The 21,403-nt window shown below is 35.7% G+C and overlaps 1 protein-coding gene across 10 annotated transcripts in view; it reads left to right on the forward strand.

Annotated features, from left to right (window-relative positions):
* CEP170 (centrosomal protein 170) overlaps positions 1-21,403 on the forward strand; it is a 109,768-nt gene that overhangs the window by 55,246 nt on the left and 33,119 nt on the right. For 5 of the 10 annotated variants that reach the window (XM_033099385.1, XM_033099389.1, XM_033099387.1 and 2 more), the window contains exons 8-12: positions 401-877; positions 5,228-5,391; positions 5,578-5,868; positions 17,796-17,945; positions 20,560-20,686. In XM_033099385.1, coding sequence (XP_032955276.1) covers positions 401-877; positions 5,228-5,391; positions 5,578-5,868; positions 17,796-17,945; positions 20,560-20,686 — 1,209 coding nt within the window. The remainder of the gene's footprint in view (positions 1-400; positions 878-5,227; positions 5,392-5,577; positions 5,869-17,795; positions 17,946-20,559; positions 20,687-21,403) is intronic. The other 5 variants (XM_033099391.1, XM_033099392.1, XM_033099390.1 and 2 more) reach the window with 3 other exon arrangements.

Here is a 21,403-nt window from a genome sequence, read left to right on the forward strand (position 1 = left end):
CTTACTTAATAAGGAAATCCATATTTTTTTCTGTCATTCATGATATCTATATATACATTGAATATGCATCTCCATCTCCATGTGATTTCAATTCTTTTGCACGTTGATGATTTCTAGAGCCAAGCTGGGAAAAATAATGGACCTAGCCATTCAAGGTCCATCTTTTATCTGCTTTGCATCCTTTCCCATTGTTGCTGCTTATCTTGCATCTCCTACTGGTAACCGAACGCCATGTTTATAATCAAAATTATGTCTTCTCTTTGACATTTGCCGTTGTTTTTCATCCAGACTGTGATCTGCCTTCTGATTCTCTTGAAGTAGTACAAATGGCCGTTACTATACTCCCTCAAATGCTGGAAGCTCCCAAATATTTTGAATTTTCTCTTATTTTTCTCATTAGGGTGCAGCTTAGATGCCAAGCAAGTTGAGGAACAGTCTGCAGCTGCAAATGAAGAAGTACTTTTTCCTTTCTGTAGGGAACCAAGTTATTTTGAAATCCCTACAAAAGAATTTCAGCAACCATCACAAATAGCAGAAAGCACTATTCATGAAATCCCAACAAAAGACACACCGAGTTCCCATACAACAGGTGCAGGGCATGCTTCTTTTACCATTGAATTTGATGACAGTACCCCAGGGAAGGTAACTATTAGAGACCATGTGACAAAATTTACTTCTGAGCAGCGCCACAAGTCAAAGAAGTCTTCTCCCGGAACTCAAGACCTGCCGGGGATTCAAACTGGAATGATGGCACCAGAAAACAAAGTAGCTGACTGGCTAGCACAGAACAACCCTCCTCAGATGGTCTGGGAAAGAACAGAAGAGGATTCCAAAAGTATTAAAAGTGATGTTCCAGTTTACTTGAAAAGGTTGAAAGGTAAAGTGAATTGATCATTTCAGAACTTCCTATTTTATGATAAAGAAAATTCAGTCTTCACAGTTACCAGACTACTGTTAAATAATTATGTGGTAGAAAACGTCTGCTTTTCCAAGGTTTATATTTGATTTTAAAGCTCAAAAGCAAACCATACTGCCCATGTCCAACTTATTCAAAATAGTCTGCCTTTGGTTTTATAAATTTAGATTTATGCCATTAAATATGTCTCCTTTTCCTGTGAAAATAGACTTAGTTCACCAGCGGAATTCCCTAGAACACAGTTCTCATCGTTTTCTTGATTTAAGTAAAACATATATTCAATTCTGTTCTCTATTATGATACTTCAAGTAAAATGTCACTATCTAGATTTTGAAAGAAATTTTCAGCCATTTGATAATAAACAAAAATTTTTACTACTTTGGTAACATAGTCACATTGTTAATAGAGTGTTTCAAACTGTTCTCAGAGGTTACCCATGAAACAAGGATTTTATTTTAGAATTACTGGGAATCAATTGAATTAAATTTTTTTTCAATAGTAAGATTTTTATAAAAATCACAATTGAATTATTTCTTTGTGAAATAGTTTTTATATATGCTTTATTAATTTAATACTTGGCCAAAATTAGCAAAATCTTTAAACCTGCATCTTGAGGTATTAGCTAATCAATTTTTTCCATTGGTTTTGCCAATTTAGGTTACTTTAGAATTACTGAATACAGTTTTGTGTTACTCTATTTAATAAGCTATCTACAAGTGGAATGATTACATGTTAATCTGACCATTCTGTTAACTATACAAGGAGTTAATGAGCTTTAAAAAAATGCTTATTGAGATCAGAGACTATATATTAGTTACCTTGTATCCCTAACACTTCACCTGGGACTTCAGTATGTGACTGGTACTCAGTAATTTGAATAAACAATGAATAATTTCACTATCAATGACAAGAAAGGCCCTGACGTAACTCTTACTTTATGCTCTGGGAATCTGATCAAGTAATAAAGAAATACCTATTTCTGATTTGCTTCTAAGGTATTTCAGGGTAATGAGATGGTGAGATTATCCGATCCTTTCTTAGAGCCTATTACTATGTTTAAATAAAATCATAAGCAATTACCTGGCATGTGTACTTTGACATGTGATGGTTATTTTTTACTTCTATATAATGGCAAATACATAGTTGAGACCTATATATGTATGTATAGGTTCAAGCTTACAAATAAAAGCTATCCATTTGTAAACTGACCATTTTTATGAATTAGATAAATAATAGTGGTATCCTAGTATAATATAAAAGATAGCTTAAAACTTAAAAATTTAGAAATAACATTATCCTTTTAAAACCACTCTTAAGACATGTATAAAAAGTAAGTTAAAAGATTCTTTTAAAAGCTACCATTTTTAAAAATACCTGCGTCAAACCCTTTTATTGTAACTTTTTTAGTCAGTATCACTATTTTCCACATTCACTGTTATTTTTAAGCCATCATTTTAAGACATTCTCTGTTCTTGAACAAGTCTATATCCAAGTAGAAGCATTAATGCCCACTTTCACATTGTATCTATACATTAATGATTAGATATTTGAAAACCTTATCAGAAATTATACAATCAAAGTACTCTCATCCTCAAAGGTGATTTATAGGTAGACATATATTCTAGTTTGTTGCCATTGCTTAGAACCCTTCTTTTGGATTTGCTCTCAGACCATCTTACAAGCTATCCAAGATAATGTCTTTGTGACTATAGCTTAGTTTGGTCCAAGATAGATCCATTTTATTTCTCCAGATATATTTACGAATGACATTTGATTTTTCTCCAAAGTCAGAGCTGCTATTATTAGATAAAGATTTTCCACGCTTAGAGTATCAGAAGCATATACCTAGACTAAATACATGTAATTATAGTAAGTGGTAACAATTTTACAGTAACTAGCCTCTCAGCAACTGTTGAAAGCAGTCAGAAACTTGAAAGTAGGCAAAAGAAAACAAACACAAAAACACTCTGCTCCTACAAGAGTAAAGTGCATGCGCTTTGGGACAGTGACGAAAATGGTGTTCACAAAGCCCATGCACTCTCACCCTTTAGGAGCTGCAGCTGCTTTTGGCCACAGCTCCTGGCCTGGTGCCGCTAACCCACCATAAAAGCACTGAAAGAGCGTCAGCTTATGTGGGCATGGGGAATGAGAGACAAAACCCACAGGAAGAGACTTGGTGAGGACAGCTTCCTAGGGATTGTTTGGTTGAGTGGAAACAGAAATTTCAGTTCTGGTCAGATGTCACACCTTGTGTGATACAGAGAAATACAAGAAGGAATAATAATTTTCCAGAAATGAAAGTGGCTAATCTATTAATTAAAACAGAATTTTAAAGCTTTAACTTAAAGAAAAGATACTGAAATGCCTACACTACTTATGTGCCAAATTTTATATATTGGTACAAGAACTAAATTCTGTAAAAATAGTGTTCTCATGTTGTATGTGTGTGATACGGGTTATTTGGTCTTACTATGCAGGAAATATTGGAGTTTAGTTATATTCCGCACTTACAAACTGGGTTTCTTTTCAATATATCCAATGCTACAGTGAAACAGGTTGTAAAATGTCGTGTTTTTCATGAGTTTATATTGATTTGAACTAGTGGTTTTGCATTTTGGTTTTGCATTCCAACTGCTAATTCCTCTCTCGGGTCAGTAAACTGGAGAGGAAGGGTAGTTTGATGACCTAATGCAGGGAGTCCATCAATTAAACACGTTTGTTGTTGTTTTTTCTTTTTAGACTGCATTTTGAATGGTTACTAATTTGAAGAAAGAGTTTCAGAGTTGTTATCGTACCTGAGGTTTCTAATATTACTATCACTGTGCGGGGAGTGCTCCCCAAATCCCTCATTGGGACTTGTTAACTCCCTTTGCTTCCCTTGCCTATTTTCCAAAGCGTCACCCTTTTCTGTGCGCTTGCCTTTCTCTTTTCAGAGTCTTCTCACTCCTTTATTGTACCACATTTTTACAGCCAGTGCTCTCACGTGAAATCATTAGCACCAACTGGTAACCTCCATTAGAAGCAAGCCCATGATCATGAAAACTCAACTTTTTCCAGGGACGTAGGTTCATTGTCCCTCCCAGCCCCCGAGTCTGCCAGTTCTGTTCATCTTATTCGATGCCACCTTCTTCAGCAGATAATCAGGTTAAAATTTGTAGCCCAGGAAAATTTAAAAATCAGATTTCCTCCTGGAAGCATTGGCATGTACCTGGTTGACTAGGTTCATTTATAGCTTTCTTCTAAAGAATCCATTGTTTAAGCCCTCATTTTATGATTCAGTCTAAAACATGCATAGGATAACGCTGTACTATCTAATAATTCTGTGCTACAATAATATGTTATTTGATTATTCTAGTATTATTTAGGTAATGAGAATTTTAAATCTGTGAAAAATCAAGTAATTTTCATAAATTTTCATTTAATCCCTAATACAACTATGAAGGGTAGCAAAAAGCATTTGTTAGTAAGTTGATGTTTCAAAATTCAAATATATTTTAACTTGACTCTATATGCTTTATGGAGAAGACAACTAGATTTTTATATGGCCATACTTAACACTATGTCAGACATTCTAAGCCCAGTAGATGCTTAGAATTATATAAGATTTTATAGACTATACTTTTTCATGATAGGCCTTTTAGTATGCTGTATTTCACTCTTTAAAGCCACCACAGTTTAGAGAACCAATGCAAATTTTTAAAAATTCTCATAGCTAGAAAGACATTTTTTAAACAAATTTTACAATAACTGGTTTAACCTATAAATTTGCATCTTTTTGTGAAAAAGTAAATATATACTATACTTACGTAAGTAGTGTACAACATGCGAAAGTTAAGATCACATATTGACGGCATTTGTATTCTTGTTTCCTGAGTAATGATAAGATTTCAGTGGGATCGCCCTTTCTCCTCTTTCTTTTCCTCTCTAATGCTAGAAACAAATCTCTGATTGCTCAAGTAAGGTTTGAAGGCAGGATTAATGTTTAATAATGTTTAAATATATACTGTCACAGATGACGTATGAATAGCATTGCTTATCTGTTAAGACATTGGTAAATCATTATAAAGTTAAAATTTGGAGAAAGACAATCCTATTCACTTGTTTATAAAGGGCCTCATTGTTGGTTGATCAAATTTGAATGTAAGCATTGCAGTTGAGGGAAGTTTGCAGAGCCTGTTACTGAAAAGAACGTATGACTTTGGATTGAAAACGGGAAGGGGGCAAAACAAACAGCACTTTTGTATATGTTTCTAATTTTCTACATGGGATTTTTTTTCCTTCTCTATTATGTGGTTTCTTTTTTGTGTCCAGGAAATAAACACGATGATGGTACACAGAGCGATTCAGAAAATGCTGGGGCTCCCAGGCGCTGTGGCAAACGGGCAACGCTGGAGGAACACTTAAGGCGCCACCACTCAGAACAGAAAAAGCTGCAGAAGGCCCAGGCTGCCGAAAAGCATCAAGACCAAGCTGTTGTAAGTCAAACTGCTTTTATGATTGCATTCTTTGAGGAAGACAATCCCAGAAAAAGGAGGTCATACTCTTTTACTCAGAGTGCGGGAATCTTGTATCAGGAAACTACTGATTCAACACCACATACAAAACTTGAAAAAACCAAGTCTCCAACAGCAGATGCCAAAGTGGTTTCTTTGTCTTTACAGACTAGCTCTGCGCATCACAGAGGGGGGCATGGTGTTCCACATGGGAAATTGTTAAAACAGAAATCAGAGGAGCCAGCGGTGTCAATTCCCTTCCTACAAACTGCATTGTTAAGAAGTTCAGGGAGTCTTGGGCACAGACCGAGCCAGGAGATGGATAAAATGTTAACAAATCAAGCTACTGCTGCTTCTGAAAAGGATAATGATGATGACCAAAGTGACAAGGGTACTTACACCATTGAGGTAGAGAATCCCGACAGTGAGGAGGTGGAAGCAAGAAAAATGATTGACAAGGTAAATAACTGGAATTTGGCTATGATACTAGTTTTCGTGTGGTGTATTGGATTGTTGGAAATTATCCGAGTCAGCACGAAATGTCCTCACGCAGTCAGTGGTTACTGGAACTTTAGGATTTTGTCAGGGAACGGCAAGACTAACAAGAAGACCAAAATGTTTTCTGATTTTATTCTGCTTATGTTCTGAATTGGCCTGAGTTTCATAGGTCAAGTCCTGTACGTTTAAACTGTGTGGACCTTCTAAAGTTGTATAAATTTAAGATAGGATTTTTAAATAGTATACTTTGTTTGGCCATTCTCCCTTTGCATTTATTTAAAGACTCAAAAGCAAACAAAACCACGTTGCTATGACTGTTAAAACAAACATAAATGATAGCTGATAATAGGTTTCTTTCCTACTAATTTTACATTGGAAGCAGATGAAAATACATATGTCTCAATCAATTTTGTCCTTAGTTTCTTTTGTTAATTTCTATTCACTGCTGTCTTTGGTGATAGAAGAGAAGTGTATCAGAACAAAATCAGTCTCTTTATACTTTGAGTGTAACAAGTGTATGTCCAGTCAAGATGATTATTTACATTTCTGATTTGTTCTTTGATGTTATTGGTTACTATGTAAAATGACTGTTGTATGGTTACAAAGTAGTTTTTCTCAGTTTTCCTTACAATGGAAAGTTGACTTTAGAATCAGCTGTTTATTTTACCCTCTGGAAAACAGCAACCTAAGTTTGGCTAAGCGTAGATCTTTTGTTCAAGTTCTTATCAGTCAATACGTGGGCAGCAGTAGCATCACTTGAGAGCTTGTTAGAAAGAAATACAGACTCTCAGCCGCATCCTAAACATACTGAACCAGAATCCGCTTTAAAAGCAAGATCTCCAGGTAATTCATAAACACATTGACGTTGGAGGTGCACTAGTTTAAATGGGGAGTTTACAGAGTAGTCTTTCAGAGAGAAGAAAAGATGACCTTTGGAATGCAGGAAGATGATTAGAACTTTCATTTACTTTTCATTTCACAGTTGTTATTTCAGTGTTGTATAACGTATGTAATCTAGTATTATGTTGGTGTACATATGTAATTTCTAAACACACATTTTTTGAGGAACACAAGCTCAGGCTTTTACTGTTGAGCTGCATAACTCTAGGCTTTGGAGACTCATTAGTCTAAGAAATACGAGTAGATGTTACGCGATCAGTGTCACAATGGTTGTTAATGAGAGGTGTAGCAGGTAAGAAACAGACGAATAAAGTGAGTTGTCTGATTATATTAAAGGAAGTCTCTGGACAGTATTAGCATAGAAAATGGCTCTTGGTGATTGTGAATTCTTTTCATCATTGGGAATTGACAATGACATTTCTTTCAGATTACTTTAAAGTTCCTAATTTTCCCTCTAGTTATTGAGAACAAGTAGATTTAAAATACTGTCAAATAGAAAATAAAAGAATAGGTTTTGAAAAAAGAACACTAAGAAGTTTTAATATTTTATGTTATTATGCCTTTGTTTGGTTTGTGATATTTTATTTATAGCGATAGATACTTTCTCTGTTAAAAGACTATTTTACAGTGAGGGATTATAGTATTTAAGAACATGAACACTTGCAGGCAAACGGACCTGCGATTGAGTTTAAACTCTGCATGTACTAGCCCTTGAGTAAACTTGATTAAATTAACTTCTTTAATCCTCTGTTTCTTTTTGTGCTAAAATAGAAGAAATTTCACTAGGTTATGAAAATTCAATAAAATACATAAAATGCTTACCACAATGCCTGTTTTAGAGTAAGAGGTATGTAAATTTAGCTGAATTATTACCCTTACTAAGAGTTTCCACATGTGGATCTCCACACAAGGCACTGATCAATCCTGGAAAGTTCTCTCAGCACCAAAAGGGTCAAATCTGAAGCCTGGTGGAGGTTCCATTGCAAGGCAGCAGCCTGGCCAACAGCAGAAAGCTGAGAACAAAGTCATTATTGCAGATGAGACTCTTTAGGAAACTGCAGGATAGAGAGTGTGGCCTCAAAACCTCCTGTCCACCTGCTGTGTATAATTATCAAAAGCATCTCTAATTTCATTTTTAAAAAGACTCCCAGTTTCAATGACAAATAACATGGTCACACTGGATAGAGAAAACCAAGCTTTAAAACAGGATTCATTTAAGGAATTAATGGCGGTATGTGACTGAGTCAGTAATTCAGTCATTCTTCGTTTGTATAAACCAGAAAACAAAGCTGGGACCATTACTGTAGGGGGAAAAGCAGAGCACCACATTGTCTCCTGAATACCAAAGCAAAAGCTGAGATGCTACCAGCTGTGGTTAAAGCCAGAAGGCACATTCAGGCTCTGGGGAAAGGAGCAGGGCAGCAGGAGTCAAGTGTTTGAAGATGAAGTAACCTCTGCGTGTGGAGAAAACAAAAACCGAGAATAGCCCGAGTCAAGGCGTAGGAGGACTGCAGGAGGAGGAAATGCAGGCATCACATCAAATGGCTGATGCGCTCCGCCATCCTTTTAAATTTTTAAAGTTTGGGTGTGTGGGATAGACCGTGGGGCCATCAGCTCCAGCCCTCTGAATTTCACTGTTGTTTGATCCTAAGAAGTTTTGTGTGGTCTCTTTCCTTTTTCACTTCATTGTGTGAGAGCTGGTTTATTTCACTGATTTATTCATTTAGCAACCTTTATTCAACATTAACTACGTGCATGCTTTGTGTTAGGAGAGAGTCATTCAAATTTAAAAGAGAGAGTTCTTCCCTTCAAGAAGTGAGTATGTAGAGGGATGGAACTGCATAAGTAAAATATGTGAATTAAAAATAGTACAATGAGTGCTGTGATAGACATAAGCTTTTGAAGGAAGGAAGCTTCCGAGAGATCTCAGGTTAAACATCCCTTCTTCAGAGAAGTCTTTGGCTGTGCAATCTAAAGAAGCCACCCTAGTCTCCATCATTGTAATCATAAGTTTTATCACTATTTGATAGTTTCCTATTTATTTATTCACCTGCCCACTCCCCCATAACAGACACACACACACGCACACACACACACACACACACACACACACACACAAATGTAAACTCCGTGACTGCAGGAATTCCATAACTGCTAGTGTTTGGCATTTTATATGGTCTCAATAAAAATTGAATTTAGTTGCCAACTGAGCTCATTTTGAAACAGGTGGAATTAATCCTTTAACAGGCATGGTAAAGTAGGGCTTTCCATACGGAGCGGTGTTTTCAAAATCATGGGAGGGTGGAGGACTTGTTCAGAGGACCACTCTTAACGTTTAGAGAGATGAGATTGGACTAGATATCAAATGCCCTTTTGACTTAGACTAAGGACTCTAGGTTTTTTAATGATGAAGGCATTGGGGAGTCATTGAAAACTTTTAAGTGGGGCAGTGACTATCTAATCGCTGTCAGAAGTGTGAAGAATGAATTGAAAATTGGAAAGGCTAGAAGCAGAGAAGGCAATTAAAAAACTGCTGACAGGTCCAGCAGTCCATTGAATATAAACATCTGGATCTTAGGTAAGAAGTCTGGGCTAAAATACTAATTTGGGAATTACTAGCGAGTAGCTAAATGCAAAGTGATAGATGAGTCACCTAGAAAGAATGTATAGAGAGGAGACAAAGTATGAAATTCTCACAGCACCAACACCGGTGGACAAAGGAACAAGAGTGAACAAAGGAGGCTGAAAAGAATAAGAGGAATAAGAGGAACAAGAGAAAACAGCATCTTGGAACAAAAAGTTGAATCGAAAGGAAGTAAGCAACAGTGTCACATGATACACTGATGTTGAGTGTGCTGAGCACTGAATACCTTCTTAGTCTTTTCCCAAAATACATTGTACTCCAGGGCCTAAGGAGATTAGCAAAACATATACCGGGGTGTCAAAAAATATGTATAAGTGGACATTTCGGTCAACGTTGCTCAAGCAGTAGTTCGCTGTAATCAGAAGTGTCTAGACGCTGATGGTCACCACTTTGAGCACCTCTTGTAATTGCAGAAGTCAAACGTGACTTGTAATCATCTTTTGTTATCGGTATATATTGAGTATTACAATTTTAATACTTTTTTTTCCTTTCTTAAAATCTGTGTACATTTCTTTGGCACCCTCTGTATTTGCATGTTAACTTGGAAGAAGTTGCATACAGTCAAAATAGGATCTAAAGAGGTGACCATGCTGAAATGTGATAGCTTTGCTTTTCTGTGCTGGTCGTAGTTAAAAGATAGTGAGAGATCCCTCCCCAACCCCTAGGTTATGATGTGATTACAGCGTTTTGGTTTGTGTTTTTGTGCTGTGCGTTTGTTAGTAGTTAGTCTTAGATTATGCATTGTCCCAAAACTTGCCTCTCACAGTATTAACAAAATGCCTCTTATTTGTAAAGATCTCTTAAGTTTTACATCTAAGCTCACATGGAGATGCGCTATAATAAGAAAGTGCTGTTGACTGCCTGGATAAAAGGTAATTGTCTTCCACAATAACAATAATCTCCCCTAGCCCTCCCTCCTTGGACCTTCCTATTATAGCTAGAGAACCCATCCTAGTACCAGTAGTACCAGTTTCTTCTCCCCGTTTCTCCATCAAAACAGACACTGCTGAGGTAAGAGGAGATGGCGTCAGGGCGACTATCTAGCGGCCAGGCTAAATGAGAAAAACTAGTGAGAACAGAACGCTAACGAGTAAATGAGTAAGAAAATAATTGGTCGTTGTAGAGGGCTTGAGGATCTATCTTTTGGAAAAAAAAATTATTTCTCCTTTTCAGAAATTTCATACCATACACCAATTCTGCCAGATACTTTTCCTTTCCTGAGTTTTGATTCCTGTCCATTGTGGCAGCATATTTCCTCAAAAATGTGTCTAACTAGCATATTCTCTTCTCTCATGGGGCCTTGTTATCTACCAGTGCTTATTCTGTAGGCGACAGGTTGTAGGGAAGAATCCAGAAGCAGGACGAAGAACAGCTAGAGCGGTGGTTCAAGCAGCCCAAAGAAAGGCAGTGCTGAGAACCTGGATCCAGGTGTAGCGGTTCGGAAAGGGGATATTCCAAACCCTGACATTCACAGCGAGATTTTAGATCAGATCGGAGTCAGAGCCAGGGAATTGTGATAAACCAGAGTCAGAATCTAGGCAGACAGTGCCAGATAGGACACAGAGGAAGGCAGCGTGTCCAAAGCGTTCTCAGACGTAAATCAGGTGTGTGTGGGAACTGAAAGAGTAGATCACACAGGAGCCTTGGGCAGGAAGCCAGGACTTGGATCACAGGCAGCGTTTGGACTTGGACTTGACACTTTTTTCTACTTCCTGCCAATCCAGAAACAATCTGAGTTAATGGGCCAAAGCACATAGTGGTTCCGAAAAGATAAATTGTGACAGCTTGAGTTTTCTTTCTCCACTAGTTTGTTTTCTTATCCTCTACTCACTGAGCAATTTTTTAAATCTTTTTTATCAGGAGAATTTACTTTTGGTCACTCTGATTGATGCCCCTCTCCACTCTGAGCACCCCCATGTCCCTCTTAGGTGTAGGAAACCCTTTCCTGCTGTGTTAATTCCCAAAGCTTCACAAGGGAACCCTCACCTTTTTTCATGCAGAAGCTTAACATTTAGTAGGTTTGCCCCCCTTTTTCTCTGTTATTATGTGAAACTTATTTATTTTCCTGTTTAAGAGACTTTCCACTTCCTGTGCCCTCCGTCTAATGAGCTCTTCCTTGTGTGTTTTGCATACCTAGCTCCTCCTTATGATAACTTTCAGTGGTTTTCTCTAACTGCCTGGCTAAAGTAGCCCCAGCATTTACCTTTTGTATCTCCATCAGATTACCATGTTTTATTTTCTGTATAGAACTCACTGCTAGCTAGTTTATTTTCTGTCCTTTCTAGAATGATCGTATTTGTCTTGATCACTTCTGTGTTTCTTGGGCCTAGAACAGTGCCTGGCATGTCGTAGACACTCAGTATCTCTTGAATGACTGAGAAGAAAAATATATGATTTTTCACTTTTGTCAGTGTTTGTATGTGGTTAGTTATATATTATTAGCTAATTTACTGTGATAAATTTATACGTTGATCACATCCAACCAGGCCTCCACAAACAAGTTTTTCTATATCTTGAATGTGCTGAAACTAGTTTATATCTTGATCCTAAAGTAACCTGTTAAAATGTATAATTTAAAATCTTGCCTTGTGTAAGCTTAGCTTTGTAATAGTAAGTATGAAAGCTGCCAAAGAATATACGTTTTGTCAGAAGACATGTGTAAGTTGCAGGGGAATTAGCACAAGACTAGAGATACCCTGGAGTTTTCAGCAATGCTGAGCTAATGACTTAGCACCTAAAAATCTTCTTGGCAAGGAAAGGGTAAGATGGTTATTGATGAGCAGCCAGATTTTAGGGATGAAAGGAAGGGATGTGTGACAAGGAAATGAGCCATAAAGAGGAGAAAATTTGGACATTTTAACTATAGAAACATTAGATTAGACTTGAGCATAATTTCAAGATATGAAAGAAGAGTCTAATAGAAAAAGAATGCTAAAAAGTGATGGAAAGGGAAGAGATTGTGGATATGGTACTCCTAAGGAATGGGAAGAACACAGGATTGATTCAGGGAGAGCAAACATATAAGAGCATACGTTTACCCAGAGAGAGGTTAAAAGGAAGAAAATAAAGCCAGATAGTACCTTTTCCAAAACGTTGAGGTAAAATTCACATGGTATTCACCATGTTAGCCATTTGAAGTGTACAGTTTAGTGGTTTTTAGTACATTCAGAGCTGTGCAACCATTAGCACTAATTCCTGGACATTTTCATCACCCCAAAAAGAAATCCCATCACCATTAAGCAGTCACTTCCCATTCCCCTTCCCTCAGCCCCTGGCAACCACTACTCTACTTTCAGTGTCTAAGGATTTGCTTATTTTGGACATTTCATAGAAATAGAATCATACAGTATGTGGCCTTTTGTGACTGACTGCTTTCACTTAGCATAATATTCTCAAGGTTCATCCATGATGTAGCTTGTCTCAGTACGTCATGCCTTTTTATGACTGAATAATGTACTGTCGTGTGGATGGATATACCACATTTTACCTATTCCCTCATCCGTTGATAGACATATGGGTTGTCTCCCCTTTTGGCTCCTGGGAGCATTTGTATACCATGATCAATTATAGAATGTCTCTCCTACCTCCACTTTGAGTTCATTTTTTCTAACAATTTTGTCTGAAGTTTAAATTTAAAAGTTTATTACAAATACATTATGAAAATCCTGTGTTAAACATTTAGAACTTTCTATACCACTGAGTTTTAAGGGATTTTTCCTTTTAAAAATGAAATTAGAATTGCATGGAAAATTATAAGTTTAAAAACATTCTCCTCTGTTAGATCATCCTGATTTTGTTCTCTGCATGGAAAACTAGTTTATATCTCGATCCTGCGATAGCTTGTTAAATTGTATAATTCATAGTTCTTAAAGTAATTATATGTCAAGTGATTTTCATAGAATATAGGAACCTCTACTATTGATTTCAACTGGTATAGACCTCTCCTTCCCTAGGGGGTCCTTGTTCATCAAGGAAAAAATCTGTTCTCCTGAGGTTGAAACTTGACTGCGTTTTTACTGAGACAGTTTGATATAATTCATATACTAATGCAGTCCTATTCTTCAGTTATTTTAAAATAAGGCCACAAAAGCTTGACATTTAACCTACCATTATGTTTCTCCTTCTTGTGGAAAAATGAATGCTGAATTTCAAATGATTTGGAAATCTTTTTAACTAATAAATTAAGGACTGTTTCTATTGAATTACCATTTTGCTCTACATTTTCATCGCCATATTTATATGCCTCAGTCCTCCCCCTTTTCCCACCCCTTTTCACAGTGGTCTCTACTTCCTGTCACAATAAGCACTCCTGTATTTGATGTTACTTACCAAAGATAATCTGACCCGCCCTAACCCTACTCAGCAGGCCTGAAAGTTACCCCCAGGAGAGCTGACCTTGGTATACCATCGTTCCCCTCTCCCCAGCTCTCCAATTTCACAATTAGAAACTGGGCATTTTCTGTACATTCAGAGATTTTAAATAATAATGACTATGAGGATAATATGCTAGTGAAAAAACTGGTCAGACTTTTCATAGGTTTCGTTTGTATTGTACATACTAGTTCTTTATCATCTGAAGAATGTTTAATTTTTTTTTTAATTTAATACTAAAATCTAAAAATATAATCTGGTTCTTACAGAAATTTTGTTTTAACTACAGAGTGCTCCTGCATGGTTCAGGAGACGTTCCTTTTTTATATAAGCTCCCATATTAGACTGAAGTTCCCCAAGAGCAAGGACTAAGTCATATAGGTGGCCCTTGGTATCTGCAGGCGCTTGGTTCCAGGACCCTTCACAGATACCAAATCTGAGGATGCTCAAGTCCCTTATATAAATGGCATAGTATTTGCATATCTCCTACGCACATCTTCCTGCATACTTTAAATCATTTCTAGATTACTTATAATACAATGTAAATGTTACATAAATAGTTGTTATACTGTATTGTTTTGGGAGTAATGACAAGAAAAGAAAGTCCATGCAAGTTCAGTACAGATGTAACCATCGTACGCCTAACCACGTAGTACAGGTCAGCAACAGAACTTTTTTTTTTTTTTTTTTTAACATTTTCAATCCATGGTTGGTTGAATCTGTGGATATGGAACCTGTGGATACAGACTGCCAACTGTATGTTTCTAAATCTTCTGGTGGCTAGCACAGTAGCCTGCAAATAGTACTGTAACTGAGTAACAGGTTGTTAAAATTGTTTAGAGTAACCACCAAGATAATAGAGTCAAAATACCAAAGTGAAATGCCAGATGTGATAGGCACATTCAAAGGAAAAGACTGAGAACATGTTCCATGATTCTTGGAGTGCGTTAGTGAAGGAGGTGCTCTCTCCTTACCCTAAACTTAGAGGCCATGGTAGGAGTCACAGGTCACTCCCCAAAACAGAGATGCAGCCACCTGGATCAAGGAGCTATAGAGACAAGCACATGAAAGCCACTCCCTACCCCTAAGATAAATGAGTTATCCTTAAACATCTGTCAGGCCCCGAGAGTTCAGATAGTACAAGTTCAAAAAGAAATTTTCTACCCCTGTACGACCCCTTCCTTTTACTCCCACCTGGACAAATTAGAAACTGACTCACACCCTTTGGGTGGAGGGTTCTGTTAGAAACGAAGCATAAAAGTTAGATAGGTATCTGGCTTCACTCTCTTCCCCACCATAGACTTCTAGTCTAAAAAAGTCCCCAGCTGAATGGAAAACCCGTATTTTGTGCTATACGAAGTTGGGGGTTTGATTGAGCCCAGTCGGAGTGGGGAAGAAGAGGGTTCTTCTTCCAATCATGAGCCTGGGTTAACATACTGCATTTGAAATATCTTTGAGCCATCTAGGAGGAGAGATGACAGACGGGTAAGCAGCTGTCTATAGTTTGAAATTGGAGTGAAGCCTTGGAGGTGGGTGAAATCACCTAGGGACAAAATCTAGAAAGAAAATCTAGCAAACTTGGTCTTTGCTTTGAGCAGTTCTCAAGTTCTGTCCAACTATTAGGTTGTATGTCAGATGGTATGTACTTTTTTTAAATGTGAAAAGTGTAATACCTTTAAAGTGTATAGACAGTATAAGCTCTTTATGTCCTCTTTGTTTTCACATGCAAGTTGTCCCAAATGGATGTTTTTGTACCCAGGCACAAAAATGATGATGTGGATTTCAAGCTGGGCTAGTCAGTGCTATCATTAATTTTTCAAAACACTATTAGAAACACAGGGATGAACTTGGAAGGCTTCTTTCCCCATGCATTGGTACTTCAGGCTCTGTCACTTGTCTGGGCAGTAAATAACTGTTACTTCTATGACAGATGTATATATAGCTATCTGTAATGCTTTAAAAGGAATCTGTAGAACGTCATCTGAGTATTCTTTCTGTGCAACTTCAGCTTCCCTGCCCTAAAAACATTACTTCTTTGTGTGTGTGTATGCCCTTTGTTATCATTTCAAAATAGTGTCAGAAGTGATTTGGAGAGATTGAATGTATTTTATTTGAAACAGCTGTTACTTAGATGTTTGAGGAAATCAAGGTTTGGAAGTCCATTTTGAGTATGGATTAAAATTAAATATCACCAAATCAGAAAATCACTTAAGGTGTAATTTGTAAATTAACTTGCCAAAGAGATGCAATGTGCAAGTAACATCACATGTGGTTATTTCTATTTTTTACTTCCAAACTTGAATTTGATTTTTTTTTCCTAGTAGTAATTATAAAAATGAGATAAACTTCAGGAAATGTGGAGTTCAGTGACTTGAGTTAGAAAACTTTTTAAATCACAAATAACTTAAGTAGCTCTAATTTGCCTTCTGTATAAGAAGGGTTAAAGGCAGAGTACATAGAAAACTATACTTAGTATTTTTTATTGCTTGTTCTTGTTAAACTTACTAATTCTAATGTTTAGCGAAATGAAGCAGGTTTTTTTCCCCTTCAGGACACTGTATTTTATGTATTATTAAACTTTATATTTGATTTAAAGTTAATAATATACAATTTGCTCTTAAAGCAAAGATAATTCCAATACTGAGTGAGTGGTTCAACAGACTATTAAATCATAATTCTTGAAAACTATAGTTATATTTGAATTAAGTGTTAAGTAATAAGGCCATCTAGTGGTAAAATTCCCAAGTTTCAGTTATTTTGAAAATCTGCTCAAATATATGGTGATGGAAGGAGAACTGACTCTGGGTGGTAAACATACAATGGGATTTATAGATGATGTAATACAGAATTGCATACCTGAAATCTATGTAATTTTACTAACAATTGTCACCCCAATAAATTTAAAAAAAAAAGGAAGAAAAAAAATCTGTTATCTGCCTTACTAAATGTGGACATCAGAATTTATCAGCTAGTGTATGGTCATTAAAAAGTTTTCTAGAAAATAGTTTAAACAAAGGTATTTTTCCCTTTTTATAGAAAATGAAATTTCTTTGTTTATGTTCTAAAGCTCCTTGCTACAAAGCACTGATTCAAACACATAATATTTTTCTTGATCATAATAATTACACAACTGATACCTGAAGACAGTAAGCATTGGGAACAGAGTCTCTACTCTGGAATGTTAATGTTTGTGTAGTTTTAATCTTCTTCCAGTCTCTTTGACAAAATCAGGGCCTATTATGAGCCAGGAAATGAGTAAGACTTAGGTCCTGCCCTTAAAAGCACATGATTGTTAGTCTCTATATTTATAGAATGTTTCAAAACTGTTTGCAACCGTTGAGAATCTGCTTATTCAAAACGCTGATCTGTGTGAGCAGACTCAGAAATCTGCATTTCAAACAAAGGCTTTTGAGTGACTTTTAGTTTAAGAATTTAGTTTAAGAATTATGCTATACCCTGTACAAAGATCATACAATAAAATCTGTTACTTGGGAACTTAGAAACTTATATGTATAAATTTAATGCATATGTAAGTGCACATTTATTAGGGAAGGAACACATAAAATCAGTCATGTTTATAGTGTTACAACATGCTTCTCAAAAACAATAGAACAAAGAGACAAGCTAGAAATGAGTTGAAGTACTTTTTAACCTCTGCGTTATTACAGTTTTTAACATCATTAACATCTCTTAACAAATGAAATGTAATATCCTGAATATTTCTTAGTTCTTAAACAGTACATTGCTCAGTATTTAAAAAGGATAGTTACATTGACCTAAGCTGCCACTGCCCTGTTTTCCTCTCCAGCTATCATTCTATTTGGATGTTACCTTGTCATTTCACGAGTTTTCTCTCATTACTAAAATTACCTATTGAAATTAATTTCAAATATTTTTATTTGCCTTTCAAGTTACTGAAAATATTCACATATTAATCTGGCTTTTCATTTATAAAATGATTTTCTCCTCCTAGGTGTTTGGAGTAGATGACAATCAGGAGTATAATAGGCCTATTATCCATGAAAAACATAAAGATCTGATAAAAGATTGGGCTGTCAGTTCTGCCGCAGTAGTAATGGAAGAAAGAAAGCCACTAAGTACACCTGGGTTTCACAACTCAGAGGTATACATCTCTTCCTCATAACTTTTTACATGCATAAATTGTAAATTTTTATTATTTGTAGTTATATTATTTTAAGTTGCTATGTCCCCTTGTATAATACTTCTAAAATCTAAATTCTCACAAATTAGTTGTTCCTAATGAAAGCCTAAAGCAATTTTTTGCAGTAATTCCATTTCAGTTTTTGTTGTTATGTTCTTTTAACTAACATTTTTTTGTCAATGAGGGAAAATGTTAACTTCAGTAAGCAGTTAATGAGCTATATGCCCACTGCTCTAATTGGCATTAGGAGGTAACACAAAAAAATATACAGTGCTTATACTGTAGGGGGTCATGTATTTGGAAGGGAAAGACCTCCCATGCCAGGAAACAAAACATGTGCAAGGTGGTGCCTGATGGATACAACTTGTAAATCTCAATAAGTGCCATTGCAGTATAGCCGAGGATGTGATCAGAATAATGTGAAATTAGTCGAGGATGGTTTGGTGAAGATGGTAGTTACCGAGTCAGTGTGGTATGGCAGAGCCAGAAAGACCAATCCCAGAACTGTCACATCTAAGAGAGTGCTTTTGACCCAGTCATTCCCCTCTCTTAAGTTCAGTTTTTCTCATCTCTACAAATGGTATTTTTTTAAAAAAAACACCTATTTACAGGGAGTTTAATGAGGTATATAAAACAATTTATTCCCTTATTGGAAACGATCTTAGAATTTCATTCCACACTGATATGTCGAAACCTAAAATATGCATGTAGCTGATGTTTTAATTATAATTTGTTCAGATAATAAGAACTAATATTCAATGGAAGCTTTCTATGTACTATTTTACAAAGAAGGAAACTGAAGTATGTGGTAATTAACTTGGCCAAGGTCTTGAAACTAGTACCTTGTAGAGCCAGAATTTGAACTTTAAGCAGCCTTGATTTCTTAATTCATTCTCTCACTCATTATGCTGTACTGTCTCTCAGGAGATGAGTTAACATAAAATATACAAATGGTAAATAAATATAAAATATAAATCTTGAGACATAAATAAAACAAAGTATAAATAAAGTTTATATTTGTATGAAATGTAAATAAAATATTTTTTATAGACAGGTAAAGATACCTGTCTGTTTATTTATGCTCAGCCATTTCCTAAAAACTGTCAGAGCAGTTATTGTATTTTAGTGTTCTTTTTCCCCCCTTGATCTTAGAGAATTTTTATTCTATTTTACAAGATGCTTAATTTGCTTATCAAAAGAAGCCATACTTATTTGAGGCAATGTTTTGGTATCCTGATTAATCTAGAAAGGTTCTGATGAATGTGAACTTAAATAATCTCACTCTTCTCTCTATCCCCTCAGCCCATGCCAAGTAAAATTTATCTATAGCCCCAGTATGTACCTGCCTTTTAAGGAGTCACCTATAAACAGGCCATTAGAACAATTTCACAGACTGGTTCTATATAGTGTGTGCCAGTGAAACCCACTCTATCGTGGTTATTTCTAGCATGGTGCCAATGGCTGTGGTACTTCCTTTCGTACTCAGAACTGTGGGAAGTTACTATAGACTCTTGAAAGAGAATTCAAGGATTCAGCAGGCTTTGGTATTCTTAGGCTGCATTGTATGTATGTATGTCATTATGTATACTTATTCTTTTAACCTGTTATTCTTGAAATCATATAGTATATGGTCTGTATGAAATATTTATTTCATTAGTTTTTAGCCTGTCGTCATTAATACAGTAAATCTGACACTTTTAATAAAATATTATTTTGAATAATTCAAAATTTTTGGTCGTCGTTTTCTCTTCCTTAGTTTTCATTCCAGTTTCAATATTAAGCCTTGGCTTAGATTTTCAGTGAGGAAACGATTTTTTTCTATACTCCCTAGGTTTTCTATTTTAGATGCCTAGATGGCCCTGGTCTTAAGAATTACCATATATGTCCCTAAGTCTATGGAAAGATGTAATGAATTAAATTCTATTTCACACTTGACTCTAAGGTCTCAAAGAGCACTTGTCTTAAGGACAGATCTAGGCTTGGGTAGGTCTAGGTTCAAGATGATTATAGAAAAAGTCTTAAAGGTAATGATTTCTAGCTTTTTTTGAAAACATTGAAGTGTTATACAAAGAAGTATAAAGCTTTGGGTTTGTTTTTGAAATCCCTGAAGACATGACCTGGCAGATTTAATACTCCTTGAGACTCTTGGACCAATCTGATTCCTAGAAACATTTCTCAGAGGGCCAGAGAGCAACTTAGGAATAGACCGTTAGACTCCTTGTTCGATAGAATGGGGTACAACTAACTGTACTGTTGTCGCCACAAAGCTATGCTAATATACCCAGGTTTTTCTAGCAGCAGTAAATTTTATGTCCCAAGAGTTTATTTTAGTACCATTGTTAGTCGTTAATAAGTTGAGAAAGTTATACTACATTTGTAGTAATAATAAAATGTGCAAAAAGGGGTACCTAGAGAATCTTCATTTTTATATGAGGAAATTTAATAAATGATAATAAAGCAATATGAGGTTTAAATATTGCTTTGTATGACAGGTTAATGTGACTAAATGGAATTCTCTTTCATGAGAATCAGATTTGACCGTACCGTATTATTTTATCTTATTTTTCTCCTTTAGGGAGGCACATCTTCATCTGGAAGCAAGCGTTGGGTTTCACAATGGGCTAGTTTGGCTGCTAATCATACAAGGCATGATCAAGAAGAAAGGATAATGGAATTGACTGTACCTGTTTCTTTAGAGAACGGTATTTTCTTGTGTGTGTGTGTGTGTGTGTGTGTGTGTGTGTCTGTATGAATCATACATCAGTTTTCAAAAAAACAAATCTATATAGTAAAAAGTAAATTAAACCTTAATAAACATTCACATATTCTCATGTGTATATGTGAATACAATTTTGTTTTCACTAATGCAGATATCATTAAAATTAACTGATGATACAGAGATGATTTATAGATGAAGCACATAATATGCACAAATTTATATAACATAGGAATATCTAAAAATAAGATGAACACAATTCCAAATTATCCGATTCATTAATACAACAAATGTTCAAACTTTGTGCCATACATTCAATAAAAAAGATTTTACTTAATATATCTTTTGCAAATCTATGTAATGTGATTTGTAGTACCTTTAAATTATATTTCTGTGAACTGAAATAGTTTCTTTAAAAAAAGTATGCCTCTAATGATATTATTAGATTCAGTTAATTATATTCTTAATTAAAAACAAAACCCTCAAGAAGAACTTACATGTGGCTTTTTATCTGTATTCTTAATTTTGTTACCGTTAGAAATGGAAATGGAAATTTATTTTGTCTCTGACTTATAGCACCCCAAAAAGATGCTTTAAAAGATTAGGATGCTTTATATGTTAATATATATTTCTCTGAAAAGATGTATCCCTTTTTTCAGAAACACATTCCATTTATTCAGGAAAATACTCAAGTATTTTCAAA

This window comes from Rhinolophus ferrumequinum, chromosome 27, assembly GCF_004115265.2.
Source record: "Rhinolophus ferrumequinum isolate MPI-CBG mRhiFer1 chromosome 27, mRhiFer1_v1.p, whole genome shotgun sequence".
Lineage (NCBI taxonomy): Eukaryota > Metazoa > Chordata > Mammalia > Chiroptera > Rhinolophidae > Rhinolophus > Rhinolophus ferrumequinum.